We start from the raw sequence: 22,182 nt of genomic DNA on the forward strand, positions 1-22,182 counted from the left end.
CACCTACTCTAACGAGACTGTCATGATGAAAAGATGGGAAAAATACTAAGAATTATGCCAGGAAGTGGCGGCCGGATAGCTCAGTTGGTTAGAGCATGAGCTCCAAGCAACAGGGTTGCAGGTTCAATTCCCACATGGGCCAGTGAGCTGCGCCCTCCACAACTTGAGTGAAGACAACGAGCTGCCAATGAGCTCCAGGGCAGCTGGATGGCTGTTGGTTAGAGTGCATGCTCTCAACAAGTTGCTGGTACATGGGATGGTGGGCTGTGACCCCTCCCCCACAACTAGATTGAAAACGTCAACTGGACTTGGAGCTCAGCTGTGCCCTCCACAAGTAAGATTGAAAGGACAACAACGTGACTTGGAGCTGATGGGTCCTGGGAAAAAAATACACTGTTCCCCAATAAAGTCCTATTCCCTTTCCCCAATAAAATCTTTTAAAAAGGGAGGGGGGCTCTAGAAGAGGTTAAACGGTCTAATATATAGTGATGGAAAGAGAACTGACTCTGGGTGGTAAACACACAATGTGAGGATATAGATAATGTATTACAGAATTGTACACCTGAAATCTATGTACCTTTACTAACTACTGTCACCCCAATAAACTTTAATTAAAAAAAAATTATGCCAGGAAAAGGTAAGTTGAATTTTTATTTTCTAGCAATTACTTCAGTGTCCAATAAATATCTTTGCCAGAAAAATGTTCATTTAAATGCTGTTTCCCACCCCCCGCAGCTTTAGCAAAATCTGAAATCTAGGCACAATCCACTTGCACATTTTGCCTTCACTTTCCTTCTAATGCCAAGATCTGATGTTCTACAATACATTTTACACAGTAGTCATGAATTTTGTAGCATAATCTATTAATGACATTTTATAATCACAATAGTTCTTAGAGGTCAAAGCCCAACGCCTTGAGCTTAGTTTGACTCAACAAGGTGTCATATTGCTAATTATTGGACTTACTACACGGATTCTGTGTCCTATGGCTTTAGCAGGAAGGTTGCTTCGGAATTTGGCACGAACCATACCACTGTTTCCATGAGCACGAGTTACCTTTCCCCAGATTACTCTGGTTTTGTTCGGTTTGCCACCAGGAGTCACTGTGTTACTGATTTTAAAAGGGAATAAAAGAGGAATGAGAACTCAGGCAACCACTACAGTGTGGTACAAATTCAAAGTGACATCTAGACAGTGGCTCTTGAGCCTAATTAACCACTTAGTGACCTAGAAACTTAAAAAAAAGGAACAAAAGCCTGGGCCGTCATTCATTCAACAAATACTTGAGTATCTACTATGTGCCACTTTTACAAATGTAATTTTTAAAAATTTCGTAAAATAGAGCCATTTACAAAACAAACCTTTCAGAGGATAACAAAGTAAATATAGCCTTCAGTTATATGTTAAATAAAATGTATAGATTGTCAGATGGTAATAGCTGCAATATTTAAAAAAAAAAAAAAAAGCAATGGGAGAACATTTGCGTTTGCAAATTTTAAATAGCCAAGGAAGGCCTCACTGAGAAGGTAATACAAGAGCAAAGATTGGAAGATAAGGGAACAGCCTGTGTTTAAAACCTGTGGTTTGTGTCCCTGGCTTGTGGAAAGGCAGGAAATAGATATCAAGAGTTAAATTCTAGCTGGATTAAGAGTAGAAATTGGGAGCCTTGAATGCATAAGATCTTTAACAACTTTGGCCTTTTACTAAATGAGATGAGGATCAGTTGGAGTTTGAGCAAAGTAGAGATGACCTGACATCATTTTAAAGGGCTCTGGCTGTAGGAGGAAAAGGGGACAAAGATGAAGGCATGTCCCCAGAGACTTTAATTGGTCAGGAATGGGTTTAAAAACCAAAGATTAAGAACCAATGCTCTAGAGACAACATCTGTAAGTATGCACATAAAACATAATTTCAAAGAATCAACAAAATGAATTAAGGAACATGTACTCTATAAAATTTTTAAATAATACAAGGAGTTGGCTCCTTTCTTGAAACATTTAACAGCTGTACCCAACATCATCCACAAAGTAACCTCCTCCTATAACCTCCCATCCCGTAAGTTCCTTAAAATCCCAAAGTAGAAGGCACAACAGTACCAATTACTTTACCAACATCTTTTTATTCCTCTTTGAATCGGAAAATGCGACAGATTAAGTATAAAAATGCAAAAAGTATACTCCTATAAACTTACTTCTTTGCCTTGTACACATATGCACATCTCTTGCCTAGATAGAATTCAGTTTCATCTCGAGCATAAACACCTTCAATTTTAAGAAGCGCTGTGTGCTCTCTCTGGTTCCGGAGACCCCGCTTATAGCCAGCAAAAATGGCTTTGGACCACAGCCTACAACACACAAAGTATATATTAAGCACAGACTGTTGTTAATATCTCGTTTAAGTTCAAACGTCCAGTATGACTCGTAATGACCCTCACCCAAAAGTTGTCTAAGTTTTCCCCCACTGGTTTTAAACTCGCATTTAGATTCATGCTGAACAAAAAACTTCCAGTACGAAACAATGAAAAGCAGTACCTGCCAGACATATTTGTCGTCTTAGAAGTCCTGTTCCCAGCAGGCCTTAAAATAAACAAAAAAACATCAGTTTAAAATCTCGTAACGCACGCTCCCCACCGGGTCCCCTCTGGTCTCTTAAACCTGCTACGCAAATTCCTTTTTGATCGGCATTTCCCGCCGCGTGTGGACACGTAACTGCCACACATACACGAAGCGCAGCCTGGCAAGACACGCCAACCTCGAAGAATGCCTAATGGTTAAGCAAACTTGAAAATAAATGTCAAGACTCTACACTACAATAACCCCTAGGAACTCCAAAGGAAGTCCTAAGAAAATTCATGCCACGATCAGAAGGAAGATCAAGGCGTCAGAGAAGCACGCAGAAAACAACCCTTTAGCAATGAATGGGAAAGAAACGCGAAGGAAAGAAACTGTAAGCAAGCAAAAGCCCAGACTGGAATGGAAGCAACTGGGAAAAATCCATCCTAAAAGAGCCACTGGCTCAAAAAGGCAAATGCAGACGAAATGTATCTGTTTCACTCCGTCACGGCCCAGAAGCAGCAACTCTGATTACGGGAGCACCCGCTCTCGGGACGTCAGGGGACCAGCACCATCAGTCCCGTATCTCCTCCATCCTGTCCTCCCTATTGCAGGAATCCATAGAAATCAGTGGCTGGCAGTGCCTCCGAGCCGCAACAGTGCCTCAGTGACATATGTGGTTGAACGCACTCCAGTTATTTACCCCCAAATTTCAGCAGCAAGAACTCCACTCACCTCCCCAGGCGCCAAGATGGCGGAAAAAGGAAGGCGAGGCCCCGCCGCGTAGCCTTGTGGGAAAAATACCTTCACCTCGCCTCCAGTTTAGGCGTCTCCCGCGACCGCCAAAATAAAAGCCTCAGAGATCGTCTTCTGACTGAAACAAGCCACATTTAAGAACACTCTTACAATCCTTCCCTTAAGTGCTTCCATCTCTGCAAGCTGCAACATGTATTATCTTTTTAGAATAGAGGAAGGCAAAGTAGTAGCCAACTAAAAGAGAAGCAAAAAGTCCCTCAACGCTGACCGTTGCCATAGAAACACCTTAGCGTGGTTCCTGCGAGCTCCGGTTGTGGGTGGAAAAAGTGAAACCGGGCTGGAGGACGTAGCGCCGCTTCAGGTACCCCAGATTTGATCCGCCAACGTAGGGGTAGCTTTCCCTCCTACTAGACAGGAGAAGGCCGACGGAGACTCTCGCATCCCATCCTGGAAGAGCAAGGCCGGTGCACGGAGGCAGGGGGAGCCCTTCTCTGTACCTTCCCCCCGCCCCCGCGCCCCCTTACTCCTTCCCTCCTTCTGCTCCTTTATCGCTTTCCAGAAATGACTTACATTCTTACCTCCATCCTTTGATTTGACCCCGAGGGTAAGGGGGACTGCTCTGAAAAGACCTTACTCCCGTTTAGGGGAATAAGGTAACCTGCCAGGCCAGCGGTCTGGGCGCCCAGCACCACGCCCACAAGTTCACGTCTTCAGGAATTACTTGTAGGCTAGCATGAGATAGGTTAATGGACGTCAGAGATTTATGTTTCCTAATTGTTGCACATTTATTGGGGTTACCCTGTGGATTCATTCATTTATCTAACAGTGTATTGAGTGACTCCTATATACCAAGTTTTGTTCTTGATTCGGAGGACACTGAACAAAAACAACAGAACTTGACCCTCGTAGAACTTACACCCTAGTAGGGGCAGCAAGACAATAAGCAAGTAGAATGTATGGCACGTTAGAAGGTGATGTGAGAAACATTCTCTATGGGGAAAAATTAAGCTTGGAGGACTGTAAAGGAGGCTTTTACCCTGGGATGGGAAGCCATTTGAGAGTTCTGTATGGAGGAGCTGCTCAGTCTGACTTCCATTTTAACGGGGTCACTGTGTTGAGACTGAAGGGAAATAAGGGCACCATCTGGGAGATCGATTCGGAAGCTATTGTCATGATCCTACTGAGAGATTACGGCATGTAGACAGAAGTGATGAGTACTGGAATTCTGAATATATTTTGGATGTAACACTGACAAGATTTGCTGATAGATGAGGAATGAGAGAGAGAAAAGGATGACTCCAAAGTTTCATAAAATAGGGGTATATAAATCATTTAAAATTAGATCGTCTCATAAATACATCAAGATAGAATTTATGTACCTTTATAGCCCACTCTCCCTATCCGATTTTCTCTGTCCCAGAAATATACCAGAAATCCCAATGTTAGAGAACGTACTCGCAATCTCACTGTTAAATGTACTGTTATAGAAATCCAAAGGCAAGTACTCCTGAGAGGAATAACACATTGAATTTTATTCCTTTGTTCATTCATTCATCCATTCTACACATACTTATTGAGAATAATAGTGCCTGAAACTTAGGATACAATAGCGAGCATTGTCATGGTTCCTGATTTCATGGAACTTAATAGTCTAGTGGGGGAAATTGACATAAACATTACAAATTATGCAGGAAAATAAGAGTGCAATGAGTGCTTGAACAGAGAGATCCTGATCCAGCCTAATGAGTCAGGGAAAGTGTCACTTGGCAGAAGTGTCATTTAAGACATTTTCCAAACTGGAGGTTATGGTGCATTAGATCATGGTTATAAAACTTTCTAAGCAAAATATAGAATTGACAATATCTGAACGTATCACATGTTACAAATTGTTTTATGAAACTTGTTATGTGCATGTATGCATATATATACATATATGTATATATCTACATATGCGTGTGTGTATATATATATGTATATACACTACATATAAAAATGTATGCATGTCATTGTAGGTCATGGTATCAGTTAGTGTTGCCCTGGAAGGAAACAGTTGGCAGAGTTGAGAATTTAATAAGGAGTCTGCTTACAAAAGTATAGGCACGAGTGAAACTATAAGGGATGATGCCATTTCCAGGCACATGGGAAAGAAGTTACCTGAACTCCCAAGAGAGAGCAATATGGAGGGGATTGCCTGACAGAACCCATGCATGGCCTTTGACAGAGAAACATTGCCAACCAGTGGTGATCTGGCAGGGAGGGAACTGGGGGAATAAACACCTAACCTCACTGTCCTACACTTTGGATCTCTTTTGGAATCTCCCATTGATGCACTCCATATGGATCAGCCTCTCACGGCACAGAAAATGGTGGAGATTGGATCTAGAGAAGCACATAGCAGATACCTAGCAAAATGCCACTGATTTAAGCTGCTACCTGATGGATCAGTGGGACTTTACAAGGTAAAGAAGGGAGAGGAACAGTTCCAATTAAAGGAATAGCATGTGCAAAAACCCTGAGTTGAAAGGGAGCATGATTCAGTTTTGACCAAGAACTGCAAGGCAATTAAAAGCTTTATTTGGGGGTCTTTTTTAAGAATTGCAATCCAGGAGACACAGATTTTGTTGGAAACCCCAACTGTGTTCTGAGGGGGAAAGAAAGGGACAGAGTTTGTAAAAACAGAAAAAGGGGGGCTCCCCGAGGGATTACACAAATTGTTTTGAAAGCTGTGATTGGTACTGGCAAGTTGAAGGAGGAAGCAGGAATGATTCCTGGGTTTCCAGTGTTGAAGAATGAGAAGCTAGAACAGCACAAAAGCACTGGATACTACATAAGCACAGCCCTATCTTACCTATGTGAAGCATATTGACCTATGCCCCAAGCCGAAAAATGTTAAACAACACAACAAAAGAACAAAATCTTCTTAACGCCATGCTACTTGCTAAGACGGTCCTAGCACCAGAAAATTGGGCTAGTTTGGAGTATGTTTTTCTCAGTTCATTACATAAAGATTGTTTTATATGTTTGAATTTTTGCATGTGAGATTTTTGTTGTGTGAGGCATATTTGTACCACTCCTCTCAGGATCACTTTATTGTGAAGAAAATCACTGGAAACTCACCATTCACTATTCATTCAGTATAGAGCAAAATTCTCCATAGAGAATTTAAAACTCTTTTAAGCAGAAAGGACTTTGGTTTACCAAGAAGGGGGAACATCTTGATAACTGTATTAAACTGATTTTCCAGATAAATACAGTTTTGCTAATTGCAATATCAAGTGTTCGTCTAAGTCCAGGTGGAATAAATTCTGTTACCTGACCGATCAGGGAAATGGAGTGATCTAATTAAGTATTTTATTAATCAATAACAAAAAAGTAAATCCACTATATAGAGATTACCAATTAAAAATCAGAATACAATTAAAACATATGAAAACCATGTTGGATATTAATTTACCTTAAGAATAGACTCAAAGATTGCATTTTTCTGCCAATAATTAAGCTGGTGACTTAACAGACCCACACCTGCACCACATGATGGGTCTTCTCTCTCTAGGATTTCTATAATAAGCAAAAAGAAGGGACAAGCTACAGCTCTTGTAATTCTTTAATTTTCTCTGAATGAAAGGGCATAGAAATAACTTAAGTGTTATTCAACACTCCCTTAAACAAATTTCAATGTTTTCTTCCCATTTCAGGTGTCTGCATTTTTGTGAGATTATAAATATACCATGGAAGTTAACAAAACTAACTCAAGAAGAATGGAAGAGTATGTTCAAAATTCCAGTTTATTTTGTGTGTATTTATTTACTTAAATTATCCCTTAGGTTACATTTCTGTGTATTATGTGGCTATTACTGTGTAATACATTAACCCAACACTTAAAATATAAATATTTATTATGTCACACAGTTTCTGTGGGTCAGGAATTTGGGAGCAGGTTAGCTGAATGGTTCTGACTTGGGGGTCTCTCACAAGATTGAAGTTGGCCAGGGCTGCAGTCATCTGAAGACTTGACTGGGGCAGGAGGGTCCACTTTCAAGATGGCTCATTTACAGAGCTAGCAAGTTGATGCTGGCTGTTGGCAAGAAGCCTTAGTTCCTCACCCTCATGAACCTCTCCACAGGGCTCCTTAAGTGTCCTCATAACACGGTAGCTGGCTTCCCACAGAGTGAGAGATAGGAGAGAGTAAGGGAGAAGCTGCAATGTCTTTTATCACCTAGCCTTGGCACCAGCAATAGCCTTTTAGTTACATAATATAGTTAGTCCTATTCAATGTGGGCGGAGACTACAAAAGGGCATGAAGGTGAGAATCATCTGGGCCACCTTGGGGACTGGCTATCATATTATATGTTTCACTAATAATGAGACACTTTTGGTTAACATCTAAAGATGTTGCTAGATAAACATTAATGAATGCCAACTATAATTTTATATATATAATGTGATGGCTCAGTGTGAGGTCGGAGGGATAGTGGATGGGGGAAAGGGGGTTCACAGTGTGAGGGATATAAATGATGAACGTCTAAGTATTACCTTGTCTTGTACACCTGAAACTAATAAATAAATAAAATAAAAATAAAAATAAATAAAGATGTTGCTAGAAAAGTTAATTTTGGCTCAAATTCAAATTGGTTAAGCATAGCCAAATTGTATGGGTTACGTAACTTTATTAAACAGTAAGTGGCTTGCCTTTGGCTCGTCAAAATGTCACTGGATGGTATTTAGCAGTATCATATGCAGCAAACTACTTTTTTTAATCTTGGTTATATTATATGACTATGGACTTCATAGGAACCAATCTAGATGCTGCATGGTTTTTTAAAACATTATTATTAAAATATATATAGTTATATAGCTAATATGTAGCTAAATATATAGCTAATATATAACTAAAATATAGCTAATATATTTATAGTTATATAAATATAACTAATATTATATTAGTTTCAGATGTACATCATAGTTATTCAACAGTACCCACCTGGCACTATACATAGTTATTCACGCTGTGTGTTTTGGGTTTTTTTTTTTTTTTTTGGAGTTTAAGTAGTTTTTAAATATTTGGTGGCTGAATTATTTTTTCTTTATTCTTTCTTTAGAGATCAACTGGAAGCTTCAAATCTTCCTCCGAATGCTTGGCATTCTGAGGTGACAGTGTCAGTGACGGGTGAACCACCTAGTCCTGTAGAAAAAGAAATAGCCAAAGAAACAGACATAGACATCATTCCGGAAGTCATAGAGCCACTCTCCATTGTAGATGTGCTGAGGATTTCCGCAGTTCTGGAGGATACCACAGACCAGCTATCTATTCTAAAGTATATCATGCCAGTTCAGTATGAAATAAAACAAAGCTCCAGCATGGTATATATACTCACCATTATTTCATTTTTTTCCTTTTTATTTCTCCCATCATTTACATCATTTACCCATGCCATTAAATTAAAATGGGTCATAGCACCTTTTCTCAGATAAAGGGCTATAATAATTACCTGAGATATGGACTCTCAATTAATGGAGTGCAATAGCCATAACTCAAGGTACATTACCAGTCAGAATGTCCTTTTGTTTCAATATACTAGCATTATTCAAAAGGCTTATTGTTAAATCAATTTAAATACAGGTTATGCAGTGAGGTTAGACAAATTACTGAGTTGTCCTGTCTTATATTTCTCAGCTGCTAAACACTAACTGAACACTAGGGGGAGGAAATTCAACTGGACCCTCTAAACATTGCTTTAATCTAAAATGACTTTGTTGTCATAGCTGAGTATGTTTCAACTTGCCTTTCTGAATATCCAGCCACATCACTGTGTCACCCACTACATTTTCCATGATGTTGTGGACTCCTTCTCAAAGCAGTTACTGAGGTATCAGAAAGCTAAACTTGGTAGGGAGCAAAGGCTTTATAAATTCTTAAACTCTTATAAATTTTAATAACTTTGGTTGTAGATATTAAATAAAAATAATTTAAAATACAAATACATATTTGAGTTTAGCAAAATTACATTATATAATTTGTACAGAATATATTCTTATTCCTGATTTTATGACAAATGAAAATTGCTACATAAATGAGAGGGTAAATTGCTTTCCATGTTTAACAGAAAAGTCCATATTTATTGTGACTAGATAATGACATTTCCCTCCTTACAATTTAAAAATTATTATATGTATAACTGAGTCTGTAAAGTTTTTACTAAAGTTTAAAAGTTTATACAAGATTTTAATAGAACACTAGATTTGGAGTCAGGAGACCTTTGTGGGTTAGTTGTGTGCTATGAGCAATTCATTTCACTTTCTTGGTGTTAGTTTTCTAATTTGGAAAATATGGTGGCGTTTTAACTAAAAGATCCACATGGTCCCTTCCCTTGCTAACATTCTATGAGTTTGGGGGTAGTTTTAAAATGGCCTTAATGAATATTATAGGAATTTTTTAACAAATTAATGTCCTTATCAATTAATGAAAGACAAAGAGATTGGAAAGCCAAGAATTAAACCTTTCAATGCATTTTTTTTTTTTGAGATTTAGAGAAGTCTTTTATTTCATGTATCCTACACAATAGCCATTGCAAATGTCCTCTTGGAATACAAAGAACCATAGTAATGGTTCTTCCAATTTCCACTGGGCTAGAATAAATAGTTACTTTAACAAACTTTCTATCAAAATTACATTTGATGCACAATAACTGAAAGGTGGAAACAACTCAAATGTCCATCAAAGAATGATGGACAAACAAAATGTGGTATATCCACATAGTGGAATATTATTTAGCCATAAAAAGGAATAACGTACTGATACATATTATAACACGGATGAACCTCAAAATACTAAGGGAAAAGCCAAACGCAAAATGTTACCTATTTTTTTTTCAGGTGTATACTTCTGTATTACATTATCTATAAATGACATTGTGTGTCCACCCAGAGTCAGATCTCCTTCCATCACCATATATTTGATCCCCTTTACCCTCATCTACCCTCCCCCCTTACCCTCTGGTAACCACTAAACTATTGTCTGTGTTTATGGGTTTTTAGTTCTCATTTGTTTGTCTTGTTCTTTTGTTGTTTTTGGTTCATATACCACATATCAGTGAAATCATATGGTTCTCTGCTTTTTCTGTCTGACTTATTTCGCTTAGCATTATAATCTCAAGATCCAAACATGTTGTCACAAATGTTCCTATATCATCTTTTCTTACTGCCAAATGGTATTCCATTGTGTATATATACCACAACTTCTTTATCCATTCATCTAGTGAAGGACATTTTGGTTGTTTCCGTGTCTTGGCCACCGTAAACAAAGCAGCAATGAACATTGGAGCACACGTGTCTTTATGTATAAATGTTTTCAGAATTTTTGGGTAGATACCCAGAAGAGGGATTGCTGGGTGTTAATGCATGTAAAGTAAGAGTCTGATTCATAAATTAAGCTAGTTAGCAAATTGTACAGAAGAGACTGTTTCCTTCCTATGTATTGTTTCCTTCAGTAAGAATCAAAAATAAAAAGAGAAGATATTCAGTTAACAAGATGAAATCTTACTATGATACTTACCAAAGATACTGTCAGGCTTAAAAAAGGGTAATTTGTCATCATAGAAATTCAAGAAAGAATGAAAAACCCAAATTTGTAAACATCATTCAGCGGCAGTCACCACTCCAATAAAAAACTGTCATGCTGTTTTATCCTGGTTAATGATAGTGATCTTCACAAACAAAATTTTCTGACTTAACAGTTTCTGCTTATGATTTTATAGAAGTATAAATAATAAAGGTTTGTACTCTTGATTAATAGCAGCTTAAAAGCCCCTTTCTCAATATGTTAGTTCCATAATTCTTAAAAATTGTGAATTTCTTAAAATACTTATTTGTTATTGTTTTTTTTACCTCATAGTACTATAGTTGTTCTAATTCATGAATTTTACAATGCCATTACCCCACAGGGCATAGGATATACATTTTAAAACCTTAGTATGTATGTGGATTTTTTTTTCTTCCAAAGGCAAGAACCTTAGTATGTATGTGGATTTTTTTTTCTTCCACATTGTTTAGCCTTGTAACCTTAGGATGAAAGATTAGTTAGCATTATCTTTTTTTTACAGCCGTTTTTATAACTAAAGACATCTTCAAATAGATTTCCATTTATTAGAATTATGGAAGGGAATGATGAAACTTTACTAATGTACTAGGTTCTACCAGAAATGGGAGTAATTGAACCAAAGTTTAGAAAGAGCTCCCTTGCAGAGAATACTTTTTTTTTTTTTTTAAGCTTTTCCCTTATGGTCTAATACCCTATTTTGTACATAGTGTGTGTTATATAAAAATCTTTCTTAGTGACTGGACTAGAATACTTAGCTAGTTCCTTTACGTTCTCTTTTACAAATTCATATTTATTTCTAGTAATCAATAAATCACTGACACATTTGCTTCCTTTTCCAGATGCCTAAGCACACAGGTAGAGGGAAAATGATTAGGGCACTCAGAAAAACAGCTTCCTAGGCCTTACATTTTCCCCTTTCCTTCTTAGGCACAATCTAATAATAATAATAATCATCCATGTACTTAGAGTTTTCCTTATGTGCAGATAAGTTTCAGTTTAATTGTTGAAATTCTATGGCTTCTATTCTTTCTCTCGTTTTTATTTTTTGGTATTTGATGTTTCTTTTTAAAATTAAATGTATTGGGGCTTCTATTCTCCTTGTAGTCAATCATATCAATTTTAATTTAAAGGAATATTTAAAAATTTAATTCTTATTTGTCAGCATTTTGTTTTGTACTTGCCTACAAATATTTTCCTCAGATCTGAATCTTTGCTTATTGTTGATGTAAAGAAAAATGTGGTTGAGTCTGTGTTTATTACCCTTTCAAGAGTAGTATTTTAATATTTCTAGACTAGTTGAAGTTTTGCTAAGGAAGGCCTAGACTTTATGTATCAATATGCAGATAAACCTTTCTTCTGTGCTTAGGACCAGTACAATAATTTAATCAAAACAAATGCAGAACTGACATAGTTCTGTGTACTGTTCTAAATGCTTTATGTATATTAACTTATTTTATCCTAATTACTCTATGAGAGCAGGTACTATTTTATCAGTGAGAAAATGGACATTTATAGGGGATGTTAAGTAGTTGCCTAAAGTCAACGTGGTTTAGTAACAGAGCTGGGATTCCTACAAGGAAGTCTTGTTTCAGTGTGGATATGCATAATCACTATGTTTTATGGCTTTTCAATAGCTCAAGATTTCAGCCACAGATTAAATAGAATCATCAATTAAAAGACATACTATTCTATGCTAATGTTTACCCCTTAGTCTTCAAGTTTGAGTCTGAAAAATAAATTATTTTGGTTTTTCCCCCCATGACTTTTGAAAACTATACCACACCACTAACTATACTATTGATTTCTGCTCTTTGGTATGATTCTCCTTTCATTCTTTATATTTCAAACTCATCAAAGAACCTTTTGAGTCCCTACTATATTGTAGACATTGTTCTAAGTAATGAAATTATACAGATGGCCACATTTATTTAATATCCAGTCTTGTCCCAAAAAGAATTTGAGGTGAACCAAGCTCTAGTAGAGATATTTATACAAATAATTAAAATTTGGTAAGAGTTTGCTAATAGAGGTATTTCACAAAGAACTTTACATTTGGTCATAGTCTTAAAGTTGACCAGGTGGTAAGCTGGGTAATGACAGAGAGAGTGAATATTACCTAAAGGCCAGAAGATACAAAACAGGGAGATGTGGTTTTGTGTGGCTGAAGAAAAGGGTAATTTTCTTGTAGTATAGAGTACTACAAGAAATGGGAGGTGAGGTTGAAAAATGGAGGCAGAGGCCCTCATATAGCATTGTTTCTTTACGCTTTCAAAATTTGCCTTACGTAAAATATTATTTATTGTTTTTAGAAGAAAATCAAGGAAATGAATTTAGAAGAAAAAAGCTTGGACCAACTTCCAGCGGTCTCAGGAACCTCAAAAATACCCAGTGCATTCTTACTTAAAGAAGAACCCAAGTTACCAGAAATCAGACAAGGAGGCCAATTTGCCAACAAGTTTAACAAAATGCAAGATCTTTTCTTTAAAAATCCTGCAAGGGAGCCCATAATGACTACGGAGACACTGAAGAAAATTCAGATTGATAGGTAAGGAAGGAGCGCATATTTGGAAATGTAATAATATATTTCTGGATGGATGAAGAATAGGCACAAAGGTGGCTGGCTGCTTTCTTCTCTTATGGTTTAGTCATTAGAAGTGCAGTATAATTCAAAGTATGGTGGCTTTATGATCTTGGGCAAGTTTCCGTTTTTAAAAATTAGAATGATAGCAACTTTGCAACTTTAGTGTGAGATTAGAAATACAGCTTTCAGTCAAGTACCTGGAAAAATTAGTAGCTATGTGATACTTTGTCCATTAGTAAGACACAGACACCATCAGACTAGCCAAATTTTAAGCTATGTTTTAATCCTGATGGTTTTTTAAAGGTAGTCTCAATCTCCATTGTCTCATTATTCGTTTTTTTGTTGTCAATTAACTTGCTGACAAAAAAGCCTGTTAAGTTTGAAAGAGGGTATTAATATTATGGTAAGGATTTTTGGTAAATGAGAATTTATAGCAATTACCTAGGGTCACTCGCCAAATCTGGCTGTAGTTTGTTTCTGAAAATAAATTTTGTTGGAAGATAGCATTGCCCATTTGTTTACATATTGTCTATGGCTGCTTTCATGCTGTAACAGCAGACTCGAGCAGTTGCAACAGAAAACTTAGGGCTTGCAAAGCCAAAAATATTTACTCTGTCCCTTTATAGAAGTTTGCTGAGTCCTGCATTAGACCCTCAACAGAAGACTGATGTCTCTTGCTAAAATCAGTCCGGTCCAGATTTGCATACATGACAGAAAGGTGTCCTGTTTATAAACTGCCTGATCTAGTTAACATTCTTTTCATTCTCAGTGTGAGGCTCATGTCTTTTCAGTTTCTTGACTTCAGTGTACTTACTAAGAAAAAAACTTATTGAATCTTTTTGTGTGAACTATTGTTAATAAATGACTATGTAAAATAATAAGTATAATTCTTGCTGACTCCATCAGAATATTAAATAGCAGTTTTTAAAATTTTCTACGTGAGAGAATATAAACAGCAATGGATGAGGAGTCACATATCTATATCTATATCTATCTATATCTCTTTCTCAAACTAGTTACTGACTTGGGCAAGTCATTTAACCTTCCTGAGCCTTGTTTTACTCATCTCTAAAATGTGACGGTTTGATTAGCTCTTTTTAAATTTAAAATTATTTAATATTTTCAAAATTATAAACTATTTAAACAATGCAGAAAAAAGAATAAAATTATGAATACTTAATCTGTGTAACCACCAAATCATAACATTTTACCACGATTGCTTTAGAGCTTTCTATTCCCCCCCACCCCCCGCCCCAAACCAGCTCCTTGGATGCTTTTCTCAAACAGGGCTTTCTATTTATTTATTTATTTATTTATTTATTTATTTATTTATTTATTTATTCTCCATTTATTTTTAATAAAATACTTCAGATACAGTTGAAGCTTCTGATTCTAGTCCCCTCACTCTTCTCCCAAAGATAAACTCTGTTCTAAATTTGGTGTTTATTATTCTTTTGCAAATTATGACACTTTTATTACATGTGCATGTGTGTTATTTAAGCAATACATATAGTTTATATATTTTTAAATGTATATATATTGTCACAGGTACATTGAATGATTGTCAGTCCTTGGTATGTAAACTATTTCAGGTTAAGAAAGTTTTCTTTTATTTCTAGTTTTCTAAGAGCTTTTGCTGTTTGTTTTTAAATAAGTGTTGAGTTGAATTTTGCCAAATGCCTTTTCTGCACTTATTGCAATGATCATATGGTTTTTCTCCTTTTGCGTTTATCAATGTGATGAATTCTTTAATAGGTTTTCTAATACTGAAAGACTGGCATTCCAGAAATAATTCCAACTTAGTTATGATGTTCCTTCTGGGTCTTGTGTGACTTCTGTAGCCCTTTGTGAATGCAAGGAAATATATCTCATTAACTCGTATTTTGTTTCTCCTTACAGGCAATTTTTCAGTGATGTGATTACAGATACCATGCAGGAGTTGCAAATTTCAGGCACTTTCACCAGTCTCCTGAAAGCGTTAAGCAAGGAGAGGGAAAACAAAATGCATTTCTATGATATCATTGCCAGGTCAGAGTACTAGGTTTATTTGCTTTGTTGTATTTTAAAGTGCTATAAAACTCTTACCAGAAGTCCTTGATTTCTAAAGCAAATCAAATTTGTGCTTTCCAGGTAGGATAACTAGAAGTCATAAATTCGGGTTCTATTTCTAGTTCTGCTGGGACAATAACTCAGATTTTTGGGCTTCAATTATCTCTATCTACAATATATCAACAATATTCATCCTATACCACAGAAACACTTCTTAAGACTGAGTTCACTGAAAATCCCTAAATAATAACAAGTGATAATAAAAAACATGCCAAGAGAACTTGTCTTTTCCAGAGCCTTTCAACTAATTCCAAAAAATTTTATGCTTTAAGAAATTCAACACAATCAAAATGATTTGGGACCATGATAAAATTCTCTTTATATGAATCCTGAGTATGCAGAATGAAAAAGTGTTTATCTTGTCTGCATAGGTGGAATTGTTTTTCCTTGAGATTTTTTCTTTTCCTTTTTAACTTGGTAAAAAATTCTGTACAGGAGTTATAAGATTAGATGCATTAATACATGCATAGCACTTAGGATAGTTCCTGGTACACAGTAAGTGCCTAATAACAATAATAGCTGCTATTATAACTTAACATTACTTGCTAGCAAGGAAGCAAGGAAATGAGCACTTGTGTACATAGCTGTTGGGAGAATGAATTGGTATAACTTTTTGAAAAGTGATTTACCTATGAAAATAAAAACAGATACACCTAATTTTGTAATATTCACTATTACATATGTACTATTCCATACTTTGTTAATATTTAACCATTCCCTGAGTTTGAATATTTAGGTTGTTTTCAAATTTTTGCTATCATAAATAATGTGTCAACCTTTGTATATGAATATACATCAGCAAATGTCTGAATCTGTTATTATTCCATTAGGTTGAAACACAGTATGTGGAATTACAGAATCAAAGGCAGAGTCTATAGTTTAATGGATGATATTATGAAGCTGTTAAAAGTATTGTTTACAAAGTTGTAATAACATGATGAAAATGTTTATGTCACAATTTTAAGTAGAAAAAGACTAGAAATAATATAGTATTATCATATCAGTATAATAAAACTAATAAAAAATATATAGAGAAAACAAAAACTGGAAGGAAATACACCAATATGTTAACATATGGGTGTTTAGTTTTTCTAATTCTTTAATCTTTTAGTATTTTCTAAAATTTCACTTTATCAAGGGAGAAAATAAACGTATTAACAAAAAAGCTAAACAAAATACATATACCTTTTGAGCCAGCATTCCTACTTTTGGAAATCTAACCTATAGAAAAAAAATTAGTTCCTATTAGACATGCATACAAAATATTTATTGCAGCATAATGGCAAATATATAGAATTAGCATAAATGTCCTTCAGTAGAGGAGTATTTGAATGTTAACTTTATGAAATAAAAAATGTACAGGTATTAAAAAAATGAATTCTAACTATATGATGGATCTCGAGGGATATTTGCCATACATAGGTGAGTGAAAAAAAAGTTACAGTATTATGTATATAGCATGATGTTTATAAAGAAAATCTGCTCATTCATATATGTAAGAGCATAGAGAAAGATGTGGAAGTATATACATCAAAAGGTTTAACATTGGTTACCTCAGAGAAGGGGGAAGGGAGATGGCAGATTGTCCACTTTTCCTCATACTTTGCTATTCTATTTTGAAATATTATAATGTGCACTTATTACTTTGTAATTTTGAAAAAGGCTAATCAAGTCAGAAGGCTCCTCTGAGCCATTTCTCTACTAGGCCCTGACCTTGGCCCTGCCTCCAAGAGAAGTTTCATAAATAGAGGGCTAAGGGGAGAGGGATAGAGAGTGAGTGCTAATGAGTACAGGGTTTCTTTATTGGGATGATGGAAATGTTCTGGAATTAGATAGTGGTGATTGTTGCACAACTGTTGAGTATACCAAAACCCCACTAAATTATACTGTTTAAACTGATGAATGGAATGGTATTGACAAAGACTCTTCTTGACCTAGCTAATTGTGCTCCTCTGATATTTTTGTTATAGCAGCCCCCAGCTAAGACAGTTGTTTCGTTTGTTTATCCTTATATTGTTTTGTGTTTTATTTTTTGTTTTAAACCTAAGTAATAGGATTACTGGAGATAAACAGAATTCTATTTCTGAAAGCAAAAAGAAACAATAACATAAAGTAGTTCTCATTCAAACAGTACTGAGTTTGAATCCTGCTGTGCCATTTACTATTGGGGTGCCCATGACAAGTGTGTTAGTCTGTGTCTTCTGAGAGGTAGATGCCAAGATGAGATTAGCTATGTAAAGACTTCAACACCGACACAGTAGGTGAGAGAAAATGGGAGGGAGCCTTCAGACCCAATGCTGGACTGACCCCAAGTGAAGGAGAGGGAAGGCTGGGTAAAAGAGACTGCCTTGCAGTCTAAGGATGGTTCGCAAGATCATCAGGGAGCCCTTGAGCCAAAGTCAACCATCAGAGAAGCACTGGTCTCCCAGGAAGGGCCTGCCTTAGTATCCCCGCCACGCTCAAAAATTGGCTGGGAACAGACAGTGGGATGTGAGGCGTCAGGACACACACCGTGAAGGATTTCAGAGCCTTGAGCTAAAACCTTTCTTTGGTTACACTCCCTGTAATTAGAGGTCTGTGGCACATTCTCATGTCCGCTACAGCAAGTTACCTCAGCTCTCTAAGCTACATTTTCCTCATCTGTAAAACAGGGATAATGATAGAGACTACTTCTTAAAGGTCATTGTGAGGTAAGAATATGTGAACTGCTCAGAAAGGATTCTTCTTTTTCCTCTTCCTGTTCCTTCTCTTAGTTTTTTTCTCAGCAGCAGCTATTTTGGATACAAGACTGATAAGCCAGAAAATCCTCCTTCAATTTACTAAAACACACCCCAGTCTTTTTAACAACGTCACTGAGTGTGCTCCAGGGACCAGCCTCGTTAACATCACCTGGGAACTTGTTAGAGACACCAATTCCAGGGCCCTGTCTCGGGCCTACTGAATCAGAATCTCTGGGGACAGAGCCCAGGAATCTGTTATTAACATCCATGGGATCCTTGTGCACACTGAAGTTTGAAACGCAGTGCTCTAAACACAAATCATTATTATTTCTTCTAGGGAAGAAGAAGGAAGAAAAAAAATAAAATCTCTTCAAAAACAGTTTCATAATGTCAAAAAAGAACGGCAAGTTGAAATTCAGGTAAGAATTAACCTGGGCAGCACCAAAAGTTATTGAGCTTAAACAGTAATATAGAAGCCATTTTTCTTAAGCAAAGAAAAACTATGGATGAGAAATGATTGTTTCTCCTGGGGTGACTTTACTATTGAAGATATAACGAGAGTAGTTGGCCTGGGACGTACAAGTGTGTCCAGAACAGAACTCTTGGAGACCCCAACCCTCTGGAGCTCCTAGTCAGTTCTTTTTTTTTTAGGTGTCCTAGTCAGTTCTTAACCCTCCCATCCCACGGACCACACCACCCGCTCCTTCCCTGCAGGGGACCTTGTCTTCTGCAGTCCCTTACATTGCAGCATCCCAGATGGGAGACTAGATAGTCCTCGGTAGGGACATTACAAACCTCCTTATACATGATAGTCAGGGTTAATAATGTCATTTGTATTCTATTTCAAATACAGAATGGATTTATTGAGTTTTAATGGTCATTAGAACCTAACCTTATATCTAATTTACCTCTGTCGTGTGGGGCATCCTGCGGGGTCTCTGTTCCCGCTCCCCACATAAGAACGCAGGACATGGTGAGGCCAAAAAGGAACACCCACGGAGCCATGGATAGGGGAGTCATACCACTATGGTCTCACTGGAGGCTGGGTTTACACGACGTGCGACCTGCTGTCCGCTTTGCTGCCAACCGACCAACTCTCCTCGACCCTCCTTCACTCTCCTCGGCTCCCCTCTGTAGCCGCGGCAGTTATATCAGTGGCCAATGGCTTAATGGCTACAGCTGATGGCCAACCAGCCACAGCTGACGGCCATCCACTATCCGAGCCAGCACCTCTCCACATGAGGCCGAGAGCCTGGAAACTACTTTCTGGGGCTCTGTCCCCACAACCTCTAAAAGAAAATGCATCCTGGGGCAACTGGATGGCTCAGTTGGTTAGAACGTGAGCTCTTAACAAGGGTTGCCGGTTCGTTTCCCACATGGGCCAGTGAACTGTGCCCTCCACAATTAGATTGAAAACAATGGCTTGAGCTTGGAGCTGAGCTGCTGGTGGGTGGCCAGTTTGCTTAGTGGTTAGAGCATAGTGCTCATAACACTAAGGTCACCGGTTCGAGTCCCACATAGGCCAGTTAGCTGTGCCCTCCACAACTAGATTGAAAAAACAAACAAAAAAAACACATGACTTGACATGAAGCTGGTGGGTCCTAGAAAAACACACTGTTCCGCAATATTCCCCAATTAAAAAAAAAGGAAAGAAAATGCATCCTGGGCCAGCCCAGTGGCTCAGGTGGTTGGAGCAACGTGCTCCTAACACCGAGGTCGCCAGTTCGATTCCTATATGGGCCAGTGCTAAGATTGTGAACACGGCTCTCTTTGGAGCTGGGTTACCGTGAGCTGCTGTGGGCTACCGTGTGCTGCCAGGAGCGGCCGGTGGCCAGTGTGAGTGGTTGGCAGCCAGCAAGAGCTGCCGTGAGTTGCTGTGAGTGGTCGACCAACAACCGGCGACCATCTGCCTCAGGTGGGAGGAGCACAAGGCTCTTAATACCAGCACGGGCCAGGGAGCTCTGTCCTACACAACTAGACTGAGAAACCATGGCTTGAACCGGAGCGGGGTTAGGGGGGAGGCAGAAAAGGGGAGGGGAAGAAAAAAAGAAAATGCATCCCAAGTTTAAAGCAACTGACTTGCAAAACAATGTTTGGGCTACAATCTACACAGTTCAAAATTAGTTCTATTAGGATGATTATCACAGAATCTTCATTATTCCCTACAGGGAAGTTAGAAGAATATTTTTCAATGTATTTAGAAGAATTGTCTAAAAAAAGGTCACTAGCCTTTCTTTCAAGATACTATCTTTAGGTCTTCTGAACAAATTGTTTCACATCCTCTCTTATTTTCTATTTACCAATTATAAAGTAACTTTAGTATTGAGTTTTACATCATTATTTCTATTAATCCTCTGTTTATAGGTTACATTTTTTTGAAAACCATTTTTCTTCTCTGGAAAGCTTCAAAAAAACTGGTGTGTGCTTAGGTTTTCTCTCTAATGAATAGACTTTTTCAGAGGTTTTTTTGTTTTTTTCCCCTGAAAAACTGTCCCATTATTTAAAAATTCCTAGACAGACTGATGGATACGAATGTTAATTTAATATAGAACGGTATTTTTTCCCTTTGCCTTTCATCACTGTAATAGACCACATTCCCATTTTTCTTTCTCCATCTAACCAGAGGGCAGCCTGAAGTGGAAGACAAGCTCCAACTTCTCCAGATAGTGGCTTCCAAACATTCCAGAACCAATACTCTTGTCCCTACTTTGTGTTCAACTCTGAAAACAGACACCGCATTCAGAGCCTTTGGCTCTTAATAATGTGGCAGCTATGGGAGCCTTATTAACTTTAATTGGTTGACTGCTTCTTTCCATCACTAAATCATGCTTCTTTGAATTCAAATAACAAGTCCAGAAGTCCAGATCTGAAGGCTGTTTTGGGATTTGGAAGTAAAGTTTGGTCTGATACAAAACCCCACAAATATGCTGCACAGTCCACAGACCTTGATCATGGAGAAAGCTCCAGACACTATGGATAACCGAGGTTATGGTGGTGTGTTGTGGGGAAGGCAGATCTTTTCTTAGTGAGAATCTTAAAAGGAATCCATACAACTCAAGGCCGTTGGCCTGTAACCCAGTGCTTGTAGGGTGCCTCTTTTTTGCACAGTGGGAAGATAAAGAATGGCATGATGTTTCATTTATTAGTATGCTTCGATCATGATTTTACCATCACTAGCCTGTCAGCATTTTATATCCTCTTCTTTTTCCACACTCTCACCAAGGAAAGCTATAAATTTGTATAGAACAGCAATACAGAAAGAAACTCAGTAATCAGAGGCCCATGGCAATAGCATGAAAACCAGACGCCTGTGGCTTGGTACAGTATAATTAATTGTAGATCATTGTTATATGTCCTTATTAACAGTTACATAATGCAATACCTTCTGGTGGCCTATGGCAGAAACTCCTAGAGTTTTAACTCTGCACTTGTGGTCTTCGTATTGTTACTCTGAAAGACTTAATATTCAATTTGTTAAAGAAAACTGACCAGAAAATTCTCTTGAATTTTTGAAAGAATATTTGTATGGACACTGTTTAATGAATATTTAACTGTTTGACAGTATTAGATTTTGTGAGAAACAAACCTGCAATTATTTATGTGGGCTGAGGTTTTCTGGAAAAGGTTTTATGGATTTAACTAATATACTCGTGTAAGCTGGACCTTGAAGAAAGTCAAAATGATTAAATAAGTAAAAGGATTCCAGATGATGAAGAAATGAAAGCATCACATTTCATTTTAACCGACGTCTTTCTAGAGATTCAAACTTTGTCACTGAGTGCCATACAATTTAAAACTACAAGGGAGGAGAGAAGAGAAATGGATGAGAGGAGAAAAGAGGAAGGAGACTGTAGAAAGAAGGGAAGA

The 22,182-nt window shown here is 37.4% G+C and overlaps 2 protein-coding genes across 6 annotated transcripts in view; one reads left to right on the forward strand and one right to left on the reverse strand.

Moving 5' to 3' along the window:
• RPL35A (ribosomal protein L35a) lies at nucleotides 1-3,356 on the reverse strand. 3 transcript variants are annotated; one of them, XM_081076097.1, is made up of 4 exons: nucleotides 3,288-3,356; nucleotides 2,532-2,576; nucleotides 2,192-2,344; nucleotides 1-1,111 (listed from the first exon to the last, which is right to left on the reverse strand). In XM_081076097.1, exons 2-4 carry the CDS (start codon nucleotides 2,540-2,542, stop codon nucleotides 931-933), a joined length of 345 nt encoding a protein of 114 aa, XP_080932223.1. In that variant the 5' UTR covers nucleotides 2,543-2,576; nucleotides 3,288-3,356; the 3' UTR covers nucleotides 1-930. The 3 variants fall into 3 exon arrangements, with proteins under 3 accessions (XP_080932223.1, XP_080932224.1, XP_080932225.1); XM_081076098.1 differs by lacking the exon at nucleotides 3,288-3,356 and adding an exon at nucleotides 3,256-3,279 and having other exon boundaries at nucleotides 7-1,111; XM_081076099.1 differs by lacking the exon at nucleotides 3,288-3,356 and adding an exon at nucleotides 3,088-3,182 and having other exon boundaries at nucleotides 7-1,111.
• A 239-nt stretch (nucleotides 3,357-3,595) lies between these two features.
• Nucleotides 3,596-22,182, forward strand: part of DRC9 (dynein regulatory complex subunit 9) — a 32,728-nt gene continuing 14,141 nt past the window's right edge. Inside the window, exons 1-7 of one of the 3 annotated variants that reach the window (XM_081076049.1) lie at nucleotides 3,596-3,669; nucleotides 5,654-5,767; nucleotides 7,004-7,074; nucleotides 8,408-8,669; nucleotides 13,215-13,450; nucleotides 15,386-15,514; nucleotides 18,653-18,734. In XM_081076049.1, coding sequence (XP_080932175.1) covers nucleotides 7,037-7,074; nucleotides 8,408-8,669; nucleotides 13,215-13,450; nucleotides 15,386-15,514; nucleotides 18,653-18,734 — 747 coding nt within the window. In that variant the 5' untranslated portion in view covers nucleotides 3,596-3,669; nucleotides 5,654-5,767; nucleotides 7,004-7,036. The remainder of the gene's footprint in view (nucleotides 3,670-5,653; nucleotides 5,768-7,003; nucleotides 7,075-8,407; nucleotides 8,670-13,214; nucleotides 13,451-15,385; nucleotides 15,515-18,652; nucleotides 18,735-22,182) is intronic. The other 2 variants (XM_081076048.1, XM_081076050.1) reach the window with 2 other exon arrangements.

This window comes from Rhinolophus hipposideros, assembly GCF_964194185.1.
Source record: "Rhinolophus hipposideros genome assembly, chromosome: 2".
In the NCBI taxonomy this organism is placed as follows: Eukaryota; Metazoa; Chordata; class Mammalia; order Chiroptera; family Rhinolophidae; genus Rhinolophus; species Rhinolophus hipposideros.